This window comes from Physeter macrocephalus, chromosome 1 (assembly GCF_002837175.3).
Source record: "Physeter macrocephalus isolate SW-GA chromosome 1, ASM283717v5, whole genome shotgun sequence".
In the NCBI taxonomy this organism is placed as follows: Eukaryota; Metazoa; Chordata; class Mammalia; order Artiodactyla; family Physeteridae; genus Physeter; species Physeter macrocephalus.
Window position 1 is genome coordinate 37,200,695 of NC_041214.2, and position 20,286 is coordinate 37,220,980.

The 20,286-nt window shown below is 41.4% G+C and overlaps 2 protein-coding genes across 11 annotated transcripts in view; one reads left to right on the forward strand and one right to left on the reverse strand.

The window, feature by feature from the left end:
- Positions 1-12,667, reverse strand: part of NEK11 (NIMA related kinase 11) — a 263,068-nt gene extending 250,401 nt beyond the window's left edge. Inside the window, 2 exon segments of the mRNA XM_024115178.3 lie at positions 9,740-10,008; positions 12,549-12,667. Coding sequence (XP_023970946.1) covers positions 9,740-9,957 — 218 coding nt within the window. The 5' untranslated portion in view covers positions 9,958-10,008; positions 12,549-12,667.
- A 17-nt stretch (positions 12,668-12,684) lies between these two features.
- Positions 12,685-20,286, forward strand: part of ASTE1 (asteroid homolog 1) — a 102,814-nt gene continuing 95,212 nt past the window's right edge. For 2 of the 10 annotated variants that reach the window (XM_055090352.1, XM_028489913.2), the window contains exons 1-3: positions 12,687-13,247; positions 13,855-14,026; positions 14,171-15,493. In XM_055090352.1, coding sequence (XP_054946327.1) covers positions 14,189-15,493 — 1,305 coding nt within the window. In that variant the 5' untranslated portion in view covers positions 12,687-13,247; positions 13,855-14,026; positions 14,171-14,188. The other 8 variants (XM_028489916.2, XM_028489908.2, XM_024115217.3 and 5 more) reach the window with 8 other exon arrangements.

The following is a 20,286-nucleotide window of genomic DNA, read 5'->3' on the forward strand; positions in this document are numbered from 1 at the left end:
TGCGGTCACATAATATTAACTGCTTATTTTTAATACTACATGAAATTATTTAGACAATGCACAATTAGTGTAGTACACAAGCTACTTTTAGAAATCTTTGGTATTAACTATATCTATTGATATTTCCCATATAAATTTACAAATCACTAGTTCTAGAAATGAAGCTTAGGAATAACTGACGAAGAAGCTAATAGCAACATAAGCGTTATTGTTTTTCTCCCCTGTTGACTTTTAAGTCAACCTATGTCATGCTAAGTTCACTATTTAGATATGGATGTCATGGCAACCAAACTTTTTCCCCAGGAAAATCTGCTCAAGAGTAATAAAGTAAGCTAGAAACTAATTTTAACCTGAGAGTTTTCTGCCTTCTCATTTCTTTGACGATTAACTTATAGATGAACCTCATTTTCCAACTTATTTAAAGGTGGATGGTATCACAACTCAAATTTTCAGCTCAAAATATTAAAAAGGTGGGTACTAGCCAAAACTGCCCATACCTCCTCCCAGGTCAATACACGTGTCAAAAAAGGAAGTGGACCAGTTTAGAAGGGAAAGGACTGGGAAAAGAAGATGCCCCTCAGATGGTCCTGCAGGAACAAGTGACAGTACAGGGAACTGCCCACTGTGTGGCAGGCCCAGCACTGGTTGGCTTGTCCCGCCAAAAGCTGTTGGAGGAAAGGATCTCCCAAGAAGGCCGCTTGAATAGAACCAAGAACAAGAAGGGCTAGTTACAAATTATACTCAATGGTGTCATGCTTGCTTTGGCATCAGGAAACTAAAGTTAGCCTGAAAAATATTGGATTTGGTCATCGAGGTTCCTCTGGAATCTATCAAAAATCACCTCAGTCTTTGTTATAACACATCTTGCCAGAAAAAAAGTCCTTTATTTGTTAGGGGATAAAAACTTGAACTGTCCTATGCCCATAAAGTTTTGTTCTTGAATTCTGTACATTCATCCTTAAAGTATTTTGTTTTATTTATTGAATAAATGAGACAAAAATCACATTTAAAGTAATAGGCTTACACAAATCTCCTGTTTTTAAAACTTGGGGTAGTCAACAATGACAATGTAAAGGGACCAGCATATCCAATTACATTTAAAAATTATTATTTACTAAAATAGCTTAGATATTCCTCCCCCCATCTCATACACTTATGAAGAATAACATTCCTTATTTCCTGGGGGTATTATTCAGTGTTAGCAAAACCATTAGCTTCCCTACTCACAAATCCACCAAAACAATACATTGGAAGAATAGAGTGGGATAAGGAAAGATTTTAAACAACCTGTCTGAAAATCTAATAAATATACTATAGTAATTTATCTACAATCTTTTCCTGTCAACAGTCGTATTTTAAATAAATCACTTTTGTTTTCTTTCAAACAATAGTAATGTAAGAAAAAAGCATTTTAAAAAGGGCTTTTTGTGTGTTGTCTTCCTTCTAAATGCTTCTTGGTGATTCAGTCTTCAAGTAGGCTTGTTTGGCCCCCTGCCCAAGCCAAAATGAAATGGAGGGTTTCCCTGCATCCTACTCATCCTAAAATATTTTATTTATTAGTCATCTCTCATCCGTAAATATTAAAAACTAGATAAAAAGCTCATTGCTTCTTTTACGCTAATACATGCAGCAAAGCAGCCTCAGGAAGATGTAAATCATTTACCCCAGAATGTCAACCTCATTACCATGATTGAGGTAAGTCAGTGTGCACCCCGCCTTCTCTTCTCTCCTTTTCCCTTCCAGCTCCCAACCCTTACATGTTGCAAAATTGCCAGAAGCTCAGAGGCTTGAGTTACTGCAGACCAAGAACTGGCAAAGCCCGAAGTGAAGTCTAAGTTCAAACCTACCCTGTCCGGATTTACCTAGGTGGAACCTACACACAATACTCTCCAGAACATGAACTATTTTAAAAGAGATTTTAAGATGCACTCATAAGTTCTATTAAAAGACTGAAGATTTTAAGGGGAAAAAGACATGATCACTACAATAAAAAGAAAAACGAAGAAATCTGTATTTTCTGGTAGAGAAAAATAGAAAGAAATCATTAGTTTCCTCCAAATTGCCTTCATAACTCTCCACTGCATAAACCACTGAATCCTATTAAATTAACTCAGCCCACTCAATAACCCAATTCTACCATCACAGATACCCACTGGGGAGAACTCCTGGTCATACTATAGAAATAACAGCTTTAATAAGAGTGCAGAGAACAGGCTCAAAGCTGGACTCATTAAATCTACTGTTTTATTTAGAATGACTCAAAACTGAAAGTAAGGATATGTTAAAACAGTTAAGTAAATCAGACAGAAAATCCATAAATAGGTGTTAGTAGGTGCATAGGTGTTAGCAGGTGCAAAATATAAACAGTAGCTTTGCTGAAGGCTATCTGCTATTAAATAGCAGAAATTACTGTCACATTCTGAGTCACTGAAAGCTGTTTCAAACAGTATAAAATCTATGCATTCTAGTTAAGAACTGTTACTCATTTTTAACTATTTTTTACACTGGCAGGCTACTATGATCAATTTATTAATTCTCTAAGAGGAAATAATGTCCTTTTTTGTAAACAGTGAAAACCTATACACAGAAAGGGAGGCTTTTTAGTTCATTCCTTATAATATGAAAACTGATTTCTCCATTTCTCAATGTGTCAGAAATGAACTTGAAAATGGATGAAATCCTTTTTCTCTAATTACAACTGAGCATCTGAGCAAATGTGGCCATAATCCATAACTGGCTCAAATATTCTTCAACTGAATGCAGAGAATGCCCATCACTTCTCAGTGATTGAAGCTCAGTTATTCATTAGTTTTCCAGACTTATACCATTGACAGAAAGGATATGATGAAACAATCATTACATCAAATCTCTGAGGATGCAAAAAGGCACAATAGTGTTTTACTTCTACTTCAAAGAGAGTACCAGAATCTACATATCCAACAAGAAGGAGCTAAATGATATTAAAGCCATATGGTGGACTATTATGCAGGCATTTTATATGATGCTTTTAAAAATATTCAATAAGATGGGAAAATACTTATATTTTAGTGTTTCCAAAAAAAGATGCAAAATTATATATACACTAAATGGAAATGTTCTCCCATCCTTTTGCCTAGTTCAGTGGTCCTCAAACTGCAGTCCTCAGGCCAGCAGCAACAGCTGTTAGAAACACAAATTCTCAGGCCCCACTGAGACTTGCTAAACCAGGAAGTTTGGGAGTAGAGCCCAGCAATCTGTGTTTTAACCTGCCTTCCAGTTCTGATGCCCAATAATGCGTGAAAACCACTGGCTAGCTCCTAATCATTCTTAAGGTCTCAGCTGAAACGGCACGTTCTCAGGGAAGCCTTGCCTCACCAAAGCTCATCCTGCCATCTTAGACACGTCTGTTGTACCTACAGCAACCAAGACTTTTCTTTCACAATACTTAATGGCAGTTTGTAATTATTTACTTTTATGATAATACAATTAGTGTTTTTCTCTCCCACTAAAGTAGATACTCTCAAGCCTAGCTATACATTCAAATCACCTGGAAGCTCTCAAAAATCCAGATGCCTGGGGTGTGGCCCAGTTAAAACACAACGTATTTGGGGTATGACTCAAAGGTGTATTTTTAATATTGTTATTTTACTGTTCAGCCACAATTGAGAACCACCCAAATCAAGCTCCTTAGAGAGCAAGTGACCAGAAAATGGGGACCAGATTTGTTGAATGAATATGTGAAGTTTATTTTACTTTTATTTATTATGTGGATTTTTTTCAAGCTTGCACATGGTATAAAATTCCAAACGTACAAAAAGGTTTCAATGAAAAGCAAGTCTCCTTCACTCCTCGTCCTCAATCTCTGAGGCAACCACCATGACCAATGCCATATGTTTCCCTGAAGATTAAATAAATGTCTGTCAGTGCTTACAGAAAAGACCAGAAGTTGGATGGCAGGATTACAGATCATTTTCCTGCTTTACGCACACCTGCACTTTTTGTAAAACATGTACACATTACCTTCAATATTGGAAAAGGAGGTAGCCTAGGGTTACCTGTATGTACGTGCCTCTGGAGCTGTTCAGCAGACACACACTGGCGCTGAGGGTCCCCAGGAAAACAGTCACTTGGAACGATGTTCTCTGCTATGAAGAAGAGACCCTTTATCTGGCTAATCAAATAACTGTCTAAATCGTTCCACCTATTTTGTTTTAGTTATATTTTCACTTCTGATTAGATATTCAGCTTCTCCAGACTCACGCCAGAAAACGGTGGAAAGGTACATGAAAGGAGATACTTATTCATTCTAGGTCCAGAATTAAGAAGTGGCATAATGATTTATAGATTCATCTTAACTGAATTTGGTTAACATAAGCCCCTCACCAAGACTGACCATCTCGAAGTATATTAAGATGAAAAGCTGAGGAATGGATCCTAACGTGGTGGCTTAACCGTGGCTCTGTCCTTCGAAAGCCCTGACTCCCACCCCGCCCCACCCCTGTTGGTGGCTACTGCTCAACACAACACTTTGGAAATGGGCTGTAGGCCTGAGATGTCCTCAGAAGGGACTGGGCTAAGGAGAGCCATTTCGCTTTACAGTAAAGGACCCAGACTGTTGTGGGGTTTTTTATTACCTCTTTATAACTTTTCACCTCCTTCACTCTTAAGGTCTAAGGCCACTCCTCTCTTGCTGTCAGTGTGACTAATTCTATCAGCAGCCCCCAAACCCCTCTCCTCCATATTGTCTCCATGGCTGGCTGGGAAATCTCCTTGTTAGGACTTTTAAAAATCCACTCTAATACAGGCCCAAGAGCTCTCCTGGGAGGCAGGGTCCTAGGCCTCAGTGTGTGAGCTTGACGACACTTCTCTAAGGAATTGGTGGCCTTTCCTATTTAAGATCCTCATACTGGGAAGAAATGTCCTGTGGAGAGAGAAAGCATTTCCATGTTAACCATGTCGACCATATGTAGGCAAAGACCAAAGTGTAGGTGCACAGTTAAGGGGGGAAATATTTAGATATTACATGGACAGAACCAAAAGGGAAAGAATGAAAGCTCTTACATAATGTACAGATACCAGTAAGATAATGACCGTATGTAGCTAAAAGGGAGCTGGGCAGTGGCCATTCCAACATCTCTAAGAGCAACCTGCCACACAGATGCTAAAGCACTGCACTGGCTGCTGGTTGTTTTATGTATGTTAATTCTGCCTCTCTTCTAGACTGGAAGTTCCTAAGGGCCAAGCCTTGTATTCTACTGCTTCAGTTTCCTCTCTGGTACTCAGTCCAAAGGAAAGGTTTATTACATAAATTGTATTAAATACTTGAGTTGACAAACTAAAAGACTAGAGCAGAAAATCAACTTCACATAATAATGCCACTGTATCTTAAGTGTGATTAAATTTTTTTAAAACCAGCATCCTATGCTGATAAGATTAATGTTGAAATTCACCAACTGTGGCCATGATTGTGTATTTTAATCATGTACAAATAATCATATAATTCAGGGTAAGCCTATTTCCTTAACATCTCTTTTCTATTAAATTACACACAGTATGCTAAGGGCCAAAGTAACTTCCTAGCTTATCAAAATCTTGTAGGTTTGCTTAATAAAAAATTGACAGCTTACATATATATGGAATCTAAAAAAAAAATGGTCATGAAGAACCTAGGGGCAAGACAGGAATAAAGACGCAGACCTACTAGAGAATGGACCTGAGGACACGGGGAGGAGGAAGGGTAAGCTGGGTCAAAGAGAGATTGATAGGGTATATATGGACATATATACACTAAAAAATGTAAAACAGATAGCTAGTGGGAAGCAGTCGCATAGCACAGGGAGATCAGCTTGGTGCTTTGTGACCAGCTAGAAGGGTGAGATAGGGAGGGTGGGAGGGAGGGAGACGCAAGAGGGAAGAGATATGGGAACATATGTATATGTATAACTGATACACTTTGTTATAGAGCAGAAACTAACACACCATTGTAAAGCAATTATACGCCAATAAAAATGTTTAAAAAAAAACTGACAGCTTAACAAAAATATAAAATTATGAGCTAGAATTAGAATAATCTTTAGGAATATGAGTTAACATTATCACACCTTCACATCCATTAGTCCAGAGTTTCCATAATTATGAAAGAAAATATTCCCAAATACTGTTTTATGAATTTCATGACACAGAATATAATAAAGTAAAAACCTCTATCTCATTCACTAATCACTTTAAGTTTAATTTTATTCTACTGTGATAACTAAAAAAAAGAATACCAGATATATATATTTTTTTAATAAATTTATTTATTTATTTTTGGCTGTGTTGGGTCTTCATTTCTGTGCGAGAGCTTTCTCTAGTTGCGGCGATTGGGGGCCACTCTTCATCGCGCTGCGCGGGCCTCTCACTATCGCGGCCTCGGCCTCTGTTGTTGCGGAGCACAGGCTCCAGACGCGCAGGCTCAGCAATTGTGGCTCACGGCCAGCGGCCATGGCTCACGGGCCCAGTTGCTCCGCGGCATGTGGGATCTTCCCAGACCAGGGCTCGAACCCGTGTCCCCTGCATTGGCAGGCAGATTCTCAACCACTGTGCCACCAGGGAAGCCCCAGGTATTTTTATGCCAAAAAAACACCCCTCTCTCGAAACATACATTAATGAAGTGTAATGCCTGTGGTCTTTTTTTTTTAATTCCATAGCGAATGCAGAAAGTCAATAAAAATGTAAAGGAATGTGGTATTTACATTGTAATTAAAATACAGAACATAATAGTATATGAAAAATGTCGATGGTAGAGTGGTGCCCTCAGGTGGCAGAGTGATAAATTGCAACTGTCTAACGGGAAAGTCCTTTGATTAATTAAATCTAAAGCGCATATCGCCTGGACCTAGAGTTCACAGGGGCTGGTAACAAGTGTCCTACAGACCAGCTGGGGCTCACGGTCTACCTAAGTCCCTCCTTTAACAAGGGTACCACGGGGTAGTCTGGCATGTAAAGGTACCATACACTTTCCTTATTATCTCAAAAGGTTAGGGGTGTGTCTACAAAACGTGAAGAGAGTCAGATCTATTCTGATCTGTTAAGGGAGCAGCATTCATAACATTACAGAAATCTTTTTAGAAGGTATTTTCTCTCCAGCCCTTAACCAATTTCCTATGTTCATGGCCTAGTATGTAAAGCAGAATTTAAAACCTTATCTAACCAAATTGCATGAAGAATGGGTGGTGCTTATTGATGTGCTTTGATCACAAACCAAAGGTTCACCTGTCAACACTCTCAGGAAAGGATCCTAAAAATATGAGTTTAGTTTCCTGCCTCCGTATACGCATTAAACACAACAATCGCTGATGAGCTGCTGCCTTACACAGCTAAAAGGTCAACATTCTGAGGACCAGTTTTCTTCCGACAGCCATAGAGATATGAAAGAAGAGATGGCAACAGAAGCGTTACAATCTCAAGAAAGATCCTAGAAGGTTTTAAAATCACATACCTGACATCACATTGCTTTGCTTGGGAGACTTTCCTCTCTTAAAAGTGTAATGTAAAAAGAAAAGCTTCCATTTAGTAGAGCGTTCCAGTTGCAGTTATTGGGTGGTGTCTAAGAAAACTGAAGCTCAGATTAGGAACCTGCATAACCTTAATCTCAGTTAAGAACAAGACTGGCTTTACTTCCTGACCTGTTCACCTTCAAAGCCTGTGGTCTTAACCCGTGACACTGTACTGCCTTCCTTTGAGCATTCTAAGATTTTGTGAGCAGCCATATCCATGATTCTTCATGATTTCAGCAGTTCTAAAAGTCAAACGTCTACAAAAGTAGGCAGGTAGTGGAAAGGTGTAAGAAACGGTGAGGAGTGGTGGGAACATGGTGAATCGGAGAGGAGTCCAGGGTCTGCCCAAAGAGGGCCACTGCCTGCAGCTCCAGCCCACACTGGCTACACAGGCGGCAGTGTTAGCAAATATTTTGATGTTTTTCAAGAGAAGATGAAAAGCTCAATTTTATGAAAGCGACCCATTTTTAAATAGTGGCAACTAATTTAGATTTAAAAAGAAACAACTCTGCACGCCAAACAAAAGACATTGAAAGTTGAATGTGACCAGTACGTAATATGTTGTAGAGATTCTGATGATGAATGATTCCTGTCCAAGAGATTTTAGACTAGACCTTTGGTATCAAATGATTTGTCAATTATCCTCACTACTGAATTTACTCTACACACCTAGGCTTCGTCTGCCATCTTCAGCTCAAGTCATATGTCCTGAGTTCAGGTACAGTGAAGGTCACTAACAAATCACTTCCCATTCAACTGGCCCCAGCCCCCTCCTCTCTCTCATTCTCCTCCCACCTCCCTACACACACACACACACACCCATCACCTCAAGTCTGAAGCTTTCAAGTTTGGTCTTCGTACATCTTATGTCACATCCCTTTAATCAACTTCTTTTTTCCTATTCTCTTAAATTCTTCAGATTCCTCATTAGTTGAAGAAACCAAAATTGGATACATTCTTTACATTATGATTTTCATAACTCTTGGGTCACATTTAGGCCTTACTCTTAATGTTTCCATAAAGGGTCTCTAGTAATTTTCATAAATTTATCATCCTGTTCTAAACAGCTGGAAGAGTACCTGTAGGATTTAAGGTAAAAAATTATTTTTTGGTAGAAGTCATAAAGCATGTTCAGGACACCAGAGGAGTGCCAGCATTATTCCCATTCTTCACATAGGAATTTATCAAAAATTATGAAGTCTAGATAACTACTTTTTAAAATTCTGGACACAGAGACCATTTAAAAGGCTGATTTTTAAATAAAATAGTAGCATCAGTAACATTTGCTTTTACAGTTCCTATGACATATTAACAAGTAGAAAAGTTTATCACACTGATTTTAAATCCACAGTCCTATGGGCAAAAGCTGGAAGAATTTAGAGTAGCCTCAAAACCTCTGAATAAAAGAGTAGATTATGGAATGGAAATCTGTTCTTCTCAAGGGCTGATTTCTTGAATCACTCTTCCTTCTCCTTTCTATTCCTCCTGTGTTTGACGTACAAGTTTCTTATCCTAACTTCAGTTCCAACTAACTTTTCACTGCAGCAAATTCAAACAACTTTAAGCTAAAAATGAAGATTCATCCTTATTTGTAAGAGATGTACTGTCCAACAACATTAGAGTTTTTCTCTACCATGAAAGTTTATAGGGTTTGATTAAAATCAAAGGAAAGGAAGTAACAAGAGGGTCATCAATATAAGATAATTTTAGATGGGAGCCCCTGTTTGGTTTAAATGTCTAATTTGAGGGCTGTATGACTACAGACTTTGAAAACCTCCTCCATGGGAAAAAGCCAAGCAAAGTCAATACCGTATTTCCTTCAGTACACTCTATTCACCTCAAATGTGAATTACCATCGATTTGTATTTCCTAACATTTCTAAAAATGCAGTCATTATAAACAATTCTTATTTTCTCATTCAAGTCCCAATCAAGTTAAATGGAAGCAAGGCTGTAATTGAGACTTTGGTACGCATAAAAATCTTACTTTCACATAATCTACCCCATTTCCCTACTCTAGATCACTTGGGTACTTCACTCACCTGCTGAAATGCCTTTAAAAATCTCATCTGAGGACATCATTCAAGGAGATTTTCTATCTCTTACTAAATTCTTATTTTAATGCAAAAAGCAAAGTAAACAGTACTCCGTGTGTTTAATCAGCTAAGAGCTGCACACACACAGCAGCCAACTCAAGATTTGCATGAAGTATTTTTTACTTACAATTCCTCTCCTTGTTTGGCTTTCTTGTCTGACACTAGATACACGGTTCCAAAAGTTCCACTGCCAAGTTTCTGTTGAAGCGTGTATCTTCTTGCGATCAAGGGCTTTGGACACGTGGAAACAGCTATTGATCCACTCACACACTTAGCAGCCTCTCAGAATTTCAGCATTGCTCCAAACAAGAGAGAACTGTTTGTCTGCTTATCGAAACTCAACATGCAAGTCTCCTAGGAGATGGTCAAATGCATCCAAGTAGTGTCGGTCAATGCCTTAAAGAGGAAAAATCCAGTGGTCAGGTCTAACGGGTGCTGAACTATTCCTAACAAAAAGTGTAAGTTTCTGACAGTGATACCTGTACTTTGATTAGTGGACTGAACAACCCAATATTGGTTAACTTTAATTGAGAAAATGTTAAAAGGTAGAGATACTGCAGATTCCAACAGAAGGCAGTCTTTCACAAAAACAGAGCCTGCCCTCAGGCATCTAAATTTGGCAAAACTGAGTAACAGTCAAATTTCCCCAAATTCTGAGATTTATTTATGTTTTCCAATCAGTAATCTGTTTAAGATTTTATACTCCCTACCTACTTTTTAAAAAACATCCAAGTACAAGAACTTTATAATTTCCTAAAATCTACATACCTGCATCAAGCTTTACATATTCTTTCTTCCCACCTTACGTCTATTTTGATTAATAAATGGTGAGTTAGGATTAAACCAGAAATTAGCATGTTGCTGGTTTCTTTCGATTTTTTTTCTGTAGACTTTAAACCATGATATTTGCATTTATTAGATGTGAAGAGGGATATAGATTCGAAATGAATATTTTCCCATCCTAAGCAAATTCTGATCCAGTTTCTGAAGTTTTTTATTATGCACACTGTGTATAGAGTAATCTCCCTGGATTGGAAACAAGAAGTGTCACAAATGCAGTTCAAATCTAAAATTGTATTTTAATGTTAGCTAAACATAAATTTGTTATAGGTAAATCTGTAATTCCTCAAAAAGCTATAAATGTACAGCGGAATTATGAAAGGTAGGACTGTTTCATATGAGTATGTGCATGGTAAAATCACTTTTATTTCATCAAAATGTAAAATGTTTTGTTAGTAATTATGAAAAGTGGGTTTTATTTTAAATCTATAAGAAAAACATGATTTTAATAACTAATGAGAACAGACTGTGTAGTACAGGGAACTCTATTCGATGCTCTGTGGTGGCCTAAATGGGAAGGAAGAGGGGATATATGTACACATGTGGCTGATTCACTTTGCTGTACAGCAGAAACTAACACAACATTGTAAAGCAACTATACTGCAATAAAAAAAAAAAGGAAAGAAAACATGATTTTAAATTGAAGACTGTGCTCTGGAGTCAGGTCAGTCCATATTCAACAATTCCAAAGCTATAAGACAAAAACCTATTGTGCATAATGACAAAACAAGATGCTATCTGTGTACTTTGGGGTACATGGCCAGCGGGCTTCATCATGGTGGTGGCCAATTACATATATCCTTGGAACAAAACATAAACAAGGAAATGTCTATTTACAGCATTTCCCTTCTTGAAATAATATACTAATCAGTTAAGTTTCACCTAATGTCAGTGAGAAGGAAAACTAGTAATCAGAGAGGGAAGGAAAGGAGGAAGGGAGGGAGAAATCAAATCACCTAAGTGGCTATGTGATCACGACAATACTAAAACATCAGCATTGGGTTGGAACTTCAAAGCTGGGGCCCATACCTCAAAATGCCTGAATTATGTGGGGTTATCAAGATTACAGAAAATATTAGTGAAATCTACTGCTGAAAAAACAACTGGAGAGCAGGGCTCCCAATGTGTCTTTCTGTGCTTCCTCTAATCACATAAAAGTGATGCTTTCTGGCCAAATTAAGCTGTTAAGAAAAATGTATGGACTCATAGCCTTTTCAATTGTAAAGGACCCTTTCAGTAATCCTTCTTACTGGAGATAAAGGTCCCTGTCTAGGGAAGGTCAGAAGAGTTCCGAGAACTCCAATTTCCCAGGGGCTGTCATTTGTAAATGAGCGTTTAAACCCAGCAGTGTCTAAGCAATGTGGCAAGGCTACAGAATACCTCGGAACTAGGCTCCCTCTGGCCCAGCCTCCCAGTCGCAGCCCGGCCGCCCCCTCCCCAGACCACTCAGTCTCCTCTGTGCGACCACAGAGCCACCCGAGAACTTGTAAGCGTCCAGTCGCCCCCACCTCACAGAGGTTGTGAAGGAACCTGAGCGCAAGGAACACGCCTTCTTTATCTCTGTGTTCTCGGTGCCTGGCACACAGTAGGTTTTCAGTAAACTCTGTTAGGGCAGATAAGCGTCCAGCAGACCAGCTTGCTGCCCAAGGGGGGCGGGGGGGGAGGGTATGTGGTGGGAAAGGGAGAGACGGTTCACAAAGCTGCACGTTGACCCTTAGGGGTGGAACTGTGTGGCTGGGGGCACAGACAGGTAAGGGCAGTGTTTACCAGTCTCCTCCTAGGTAACAACAAACAAGAGGAAGCAGATCTGACACCGGATTCTGCTAAAGTAGGAATCTAACCTTAAAGGTAAACCTTAACCCTAAGGTTAAAAAATAATTCCTTGCCTCAAGTATTTTAAATTTACATTTTCGCAAAGCGGGTTAACACAAACGGAGGAGGCACAAGCCACACATCCTCCCGGGACAGGAGCAGGTCCGGGAGGTAAGAGCCGAGGGAAGTGAGGAGGCGTGGGTTCGGAGGACCGGAGAGGCGGCCCTGAAACCATCACCTTCCCGGCGCTGGGAGCCCGCGCGCCCCGAGGAGCCTCCGCGTACCTTTCCGGGTGAAGGGCCAGGGACGGCGCCGCCGCGCGCGCCCAAGGGCCAGCCAGTAACCCGGACGCCGGAAGAGCCGCCTCACATTCTTGCAGCGGCGCCAGCGAAACTCGGGACCTAGGTTGCCAGGGTCGTTGCCAGGGAGACGGCGCGGGGAACGCCGGGAAGTCGGGGAGGCGGCCCCTAGAGGGTCACGGAGGCGGAAGTGTGCGCTGACCAAGGTGGGCGGGGAAAAGGAGGCCGGCCCAGCGGGCCTCGCTGCCCTAACCTAACAGCAGCCATTCGGAGCGTGCTTTCCAGCCTTCCTGGGCGACCTCGCGCCAGGCCCGGGGGCACCTCACCCCTCCGCGCAGTCGGCGCCGCTAGCTTCCTGGAATCGTGCTCCCCGTGACGTCATACGCGGAGACTTCCGGTTCCGCTCGGGAGGTCGGGCTCAAGTGCCGGGAGCTCCTGGTCTTCCCCGGCTCCTGCTGGCTTGTGGTGGAGGGGCTGGTCTTCTGGGAGGACGGAGCAGGTGGGCGCTGCCGCTGCGGGCCCGGCGGGCGCGGTTTGAAGGCCTGTATTTGAGGACTTGGAGCAAACCTTTTGCGCGCCTTCCGCCTGTCTAGCGCGCATTTGTTGAACATCTTCTGTAACTAGCTTCGGCTGAGTTGACGCGGTCTCTGCTCGCATTTGCTGTACAAGACAGACTTGAGAGAAGTAGGTACCCAACAGGGTAAGGTACTGAGACAGGGCCAAGCCTAGGGTGAGGTGAGTTGGGCACTAAATGCAAGGGGAAGCCCAAAAACTCTGTGGTCAAGATAAATAAATTTTAACACAATATCTTTAAAAAATCGAAACTAATGCAAAAAAAAAATACATGCTTGACAAAACCTCACGATTTTAAATAAAGACAGGATCAGTAACCGTGACATGCTGAGCCATATTGGAGCCTGAGGCCAAAGGAGAAACCAGTAATACTTATCCTGTGACTTAGCCAGTTGGGGAAGGATATCTTCAGTTACTGGGACGTATATGCCAAGACAGATGAGAAGAGTCTCTGGTTAGCGTGAAACTGGAGAGTTAAGTTCCTCCAGGCTTGAAGCTCGGAACTGTGCTAATTAAGACGGGCCCATAAGCCAAGGCCTCAAAGAAATTCCCAGACTCTGATAATCAAAATAGAAAAACTGCATCCATATCATTGACCCTACACACTTTAGTTAACTGAAGCCTAATGCTTTCTGATCTATTATGTTATTGAGGTTATCATTTTTATAGCTTAGGATCTTTTACGCTGACCCCACAAAACAAATATTCTGTGTTGTAGGATGTTGACTGTCTCAGTATCAAAGTCCGCAGAAGTTCTGTACATCAGCAGCCTCTGTCCTTGTCCAAAGAGCAGACTCCATGAAGCCATTCAGTTTGTGCCTTGTAACATATGGGGAAAGCGAGAGAGAATGAAAAAGCACTCAGCTAGGTGGTATTGCCTGAGAATCTAGGTAAGGACTAAGATGTTGACACCTAATGTGTTCTATTTAAAGAGCTCTTCACAACATTTGCTGTTGATGTGATGGTGCTAGAAACAGTAGCTTGGTCCCCCATAAGCAACATCAATGTAAAGTGTGTTCTCTTGTTTTAAACAGGCAATTCTTCAGACAGTCATGGGTATCCGAGGACTAATGAGTTTTGTGGAAGATCATATTAATGAGTTCTTCACAGATTTGAAGTTGCGAGACACAAAAATTATCATTGACGGCTATGCCCTCTTCCATCGGCTTTGCTTCAGTTCAAACTTGGAACTCCGGTATGGAGGGGACTATGATTCTTTTACAGATGTTGTAGAAAAATTCTTTGAATCGCTTTTTGCTTGTAAAATCTGCCCATATGTTGTTTTAGATGGAGGATGTGACATTTCAGATAAAAAGCTTAACACTTTAAAGGATCGAGCTAGGGAGAAGATCCAGATGGCCCATTCCCTTTCTGTTGGCGGGGGTGGGTATGTGTGTCCCTTACTCATCCGGGAAGTATTCATACAGGTTCTGATCAAGCTGCGGGTTCGTTTTGTCCAGTGCTTTTCGGAAGCAGATCGGGACATTATGACCCTTGCTAATCACTGGAATTGCCCCGTGTTATCGTCTGATAGTGACTTTTGCATTTTTGACCTGAAAAGTGGGTTTTGCCCATTGAATAGCTTTCAGTGGAGAAACATGAACACTATCAAGGGCACACGAGACTGCTATATCCCTGCCAAGTGCTTTTCCCTTGATGCGCTCTGCTGTCACTTCGGCAATATGAACAAAGTTTTGCTGCCTCTCTTCGCGGTGCTGTGTGGAAATGACCACGTTAATCTGCCCGTCGTGGAGACGTTCTTAAGTAAAGTGTGTCTTCCTCTTGGGGCTCCCAGTTCTAAGGGGAGGAGACACCACCGGGTGCTGGGACTTCTGAATTGGTTGTCTCGTTTTGTTGACCCTACCGAAGCATTAGACAACGTTCTGAAACATCTCCCCAAAAAGAGTCGAGGAACCGTGAAGAAGCTTCTCTGTGGCTCCATGGGGGAGTACCTGCAGTCCCAGGGGAGGCTGCAGGACTTCTTCCAGCATGGTGCTTACTCCTGCCCAGACACCTGGAATCCGGGTTTACCGCCTTGGGTGCTCGCGGCCTTGGCCAGAGGCCAGCTGTCCCCTTTCATCAGCGATGCTCTGGTGCTGAGACGGACCATTCTCCACACACAGGTAGAAAACATGCAGCGACCAAACGCCCACAGAATCTCTCTGCCCATCCGACAAGTCATCTATGGGCTCCTTGTGAATACACCTCCACATCTGGGAAATGTGGCCTGGGATGCGCTGCCTCCTCAGCCTCCAGCTTTCAGCGAAGTGGAAAGGATTAATAAAAATATCAAAACATCAATTGTTGATGCAGTAGAACTGCCCAAGGATCATTCTGACTTAAGCAAATTGACTGAGGTAAGTGTTTGTAATACCACTGCAATTTCTATAAAGCATTTTACAGGTTACAAAGTGCTTTCATGTGTATTATCTCTCTTAACATAACAAACTGAGGTTGGTTGCTATATTGCCCCCATTTCATAGCTGAGAAAACTAAGACTCAGCTAAATCCTTAGCCAGGGAATTATCCGTGCTAGGACTCAAACCTAGATCTTTTAGCTCCAAATCTGCATTTCCACTGTACTTCAGTAGCATGTGTTACCTTTGCAGTTATTACTACTACTCTTGTTGTTAACTAGCTATCAGTAGAGTGGGGTTAGTGACGAAAAAAAAAGGAAAGGGAAAAAAATTCTGAGCTGCAGAAAAAAGAAAGCTTGCCTTTAGTCCTTGATGAAAGGCACAACTAACATCTCAGACTGCATTGGATTGCAATTAACAGGATTAATATTGATGCTTAGGCCTAATTTTTCATTTTTATTGATGAGGACTTTCTTTTTAGACTTGAGATTTATGGCATCATGGTGATTTGCTTAGTTTGATACTGAAAACATGTCTCTTAGCCTAACTCAGTGTTGATTAAACCTGAGTAACAGACCAACCTCCTTTTCAAGGTAAAAGAAATTCTCATGGATCCCAGTGTTTACTTAGTTTTTTTAATAATATTACATAAATATATTAAAAATTACAAATAGATGTGAAGCTGCTTATGCGAACACAATTAAATTTACAAATTAAATGCAGATAAACACAATTCCAATTGCAATGGTTATTGGGGTTTTTTTTGTTTTTGTTTTTAAATTTATTTATTTATTTATTTATTTTTGGCTACATTGCATCTTTGTTGCTGCACACAGGCTTTCTCTAGTTGCAGCGAGCGGGGGCTACTCTTCCCTGCAGTGCATGGGCTTCTCATTGCGGTGGCTTCTCTTGTTGCATAGCATGGGCTTTAGGCGCGTGGGCTTTAGTAGTTGTGCAGCGCAGGCTCGGTAGTTGTGGCACGCGGGCTCAGTAGTTGTGGCTCATGGGATCTAGAGCGCAGGCTCAGTAGTTAAGGCACACGGGCTTAGTTGCTCTGTGGCATGTGGGATCTTCCCGGACCAGGGATTTAACCCGTGTCCCCTGCATTGGCAGGCAGATTCTTAACAACTGCGCCACCAGGGAAGTCCCGGGGGGGGGGGGTTTTGGATCCAACTTAATATTCAGACTCAGGAGACTCTCTCAGGGCACTCAGGGTGCCAGTCTGCTCCGGGATATAGGGCCGTTAACCCGTGTCCCCTGCATTGGCAGGCAGATTCTTAACAACTGCGCCACCAGGGAAGTCCCGGGGGGGGGGTTTTGGATCCAACTTAATATTCAGACTCAGGAGACTCTCTCAGGGCACTCAGGGTGCCAGTCTGCTCCGGGATATAGGGCCGCGTAACAGCGTCCACAAAGATTTGAATCAGGAGTGGGAGTCCTCCCAACGGTCTACACCATTGATTCTCCTGAGGGTGATTTTGCCCCCCAGGAGACACTTGGCAGTGTCTGGAGACACTTTTGATTGGCAATACTTGGGGAGGGGTGGCTGTTGCTACTGGCATATAGTCAGGAGAAGCCAAGTATGTTGCTAAACATCTTACAGTTGACAGGACAGCACCCCCAGCCAAGAGTTATCCAGCCCAGAATGCCCACACAGGTGACCAGGAACTAGCCCTTTTAGCCTCCCCATTGGTGACAGCTCAGGCAGGAGGAACAAGATTCACGTCGGTGGGTCCAGGAGCCTCCTTGGCAATGGGGAATGACTGCTATTAGGAACAGGGTTTCTTTCTGGGGTGATGAAATGTTCCGGAATGGTTGCACAGGCTTATGAAGAAACAAACTACTTTAAAAGGGTGAATTTTATGACATGGGAATTATATCTCAATTAAAGAAGGAAAAAGTCCCACTGGCCTCCCTCCCCACAGGATCTAATCTTTCTTGTAACAATTCCATAGACATAGCTTCTGAGGTCCCTGCAAGGGACATGCCTGATTACAAGTCACTGCACTCAGCGAAGCCCCTAGATAGGGCGTCCCCATCTGGTTTGTACAGTTCATTTATTGTGTAAGTCTAGATACAGTTTTACAGGAGTCATTCTTATCATGCTAAGTAGCACAGCTGACTAACTTTATCATGTTTCCAGGTTTAAAGAACTGGAGAGTTGAGCATAGGTCAAATTCCAAACATGGAATTTATTAAAACTTTACCCACACCAGAAAAATTGAAATTAGCAAAGGTGTGGCTGTTAGCACAACTGACGCTGTCCCGAGCCCTTACAGCTCTTCCTATCCTTTCACTGACCCTACCCGGGACTGTACTGTGCCGTCAGTCACTCCTCTGCATCAAAGGCTTTGTGGTTAATAGAGACTGTTTAATAATCATTAGGACCAGTTGGCCTATATGCTCTGTTAGTCCCCAAACAATGAAAACCTTTTCTGACGTACTCACGGCGCCCATGAGACCGGCTAGCTACCCATTCATGAATCTTGACTTAGGAATGCACGCCCTGTTTCCAAGCACCGCCCCCCCCCCCCGCAAAGGTTAACTATAAATTGTCCCAGTGGCCCTGCAGCCGTGCGCAGTGCAGTTGCACATGCTTCCGATTAATCGTTGTCCACCAGATCCCGATCCCACCCTGACTACGTTACCCGCTGATAAACTGATCCAGTGACTGCATGGAGCCGCCTGCCTCGTTTTTCAGTCTCGGGATGCCTTCTCAGTTTGGTGGGCACTTCTCATTGCCTCCACCCTCCAACAGCAACATTCTAAAGGATGTTTTGCTGAAATTACATTTCTCCTCACAACCTAAATGGTGCTATGTTGGAGGGCTTTTTTTTTTTTTTTTTTACTTTTTTTACGGCTTTATTGAGAATTGTCTTTAATGTGCATACTCTGATGAGTTTTGACGTACATTTACATCCATGAATCCATCCTACAGTTAAGATAATGAATGTATCTATCAGCCCAAAACATTTCCTTTGCCTCTCTGCCCTTCATCCTTCCCTCAGTGTGTACACATAGCAAAGTGCACAGATAATTTACACCTTGATGAGTTCTTACCAGCTCAACAGTTCCATGCAAAGGGCACCCAGATGAAGATTCATTATCAGCACCCCTGCTTTCCCCAGTGTGGTTACAGTCACTCCCTCCCTTACCCCTTGTACTCACTGTTGTGATCTCTAACAACCTTGAATACTTTGCTTTTACACTTTATAAATCATCTGCCTTCTTTTATTCAACATGGTGTTCATGAGATGCATTCATATCACTGTACATAGTTGTAGATCGTTCATTTCTCATTGTTGTGTATTTTTACCTTGTGGGAATGTACCACAATTGATTGTTCCATTTTATAGCTGAATAGCATTTGTGCAGTTTGGGCTATTATGAATAGTGTTATGAACATCCAAGTGCACAGCATTTAGTAAAAATACGGTCACATTTCTGTTGCACATATAACTAGGAGTGGAGTTGCTGGGACATAAGACACACGTATGTTCAGCTTAGAAGACACATTGCCAAGTGCACAGTGGTTTTACCAATAAATATTCCGACCAGCAGTTTATGAGAGTTCCTATACCCTTGCCCTTACTTGGTATCGTCTATCCTTTTAAAAAATTTTAGCTGTTCTTTTTTTTTATTTAAACATTTATTAGCTCTATTCTTTTTTTTTAATTTAATTTTATTTATTTTTTTATACAGCAGGTTCTTATTAGTTATCCATTTTATACATATTAGTGTATATATGTCAATCCCAATCCCCCAATACATCACACCACCACCACCACCACCACCACCGCTTTACCCCCTTGGTGTCCATACATTCTCTACATCTGTGTCTCAATTTCTGCCCTGCAAACCAGTTCATCTGTACCATTTTTCTAGGTTCCACATATATGCGTTAATATACGATATTTGTTTTTTTTCTTTCTGACTTACTTCACTCTGTATGACAGTCTCTAGATTCATCCACATCTCTACAAATGACCCAATTTCGTTCCTTTTTATGGCTGAGTAATATTCCATAGTATATATGTACCACATCTTCTTTATCCATTCATCTGTCGATGGGCATTTAGGTTGCTTCCATGACCTGGCTATTGTAAATAGTGCTAAAGTGAACATTGGAGTGCATGTGTCTTTTTGAATTACGGTTTTCTCTGGTATATGCCCAGTAATGGGATTCCTGGGTCATATGGTTTCTATTTTTAGTTTTTTAAGGAACCGCCATACTGTTCTCCATAGTGGCTGTATCAAGTTACATCCCACCAACAGTGCAACAGAGTTCCTTTGCTCCACACCCTCTCCAGCATTTGTTGTTTGTAGATTTTTGGATGATGCCCATTCTAACTGGTGTGAGGTGGTATACCTCATTGTAGTTTTGATTTGCATTTCTCTAATACTTAGTGATGTTGAGCAGCTTTTCATGTGCTTCTTGGACATCTGTGTATGTGCCCAGTAATGGGATTCCTGGGTCATATGGTTTCTATTTGTAGTTTTTTAAGGAACCTCCATACTGTTCTCCATAGTGGCTGCATTTCTCTAATACTTAGTGATGTTGAGCAGCTTTTCATGTGCTTCTTGGACATCTGTGTGTATTCTTTGGAGAAATATCTATTTTGATCTTCTGCCCATTTATGGATTGGGTTGTTTGTTTTTTAATATTGAGCTGCATGAGCTGTTTCTACATTTTGGAGATTAACGTTTTGTCAGTTGATTCGTTTGCAAATATTTTCTCCCATTCTGAGGGTTATCTTTTCATTTTGTTTGTGGTTTCCTTTGCTGTGCAAAAA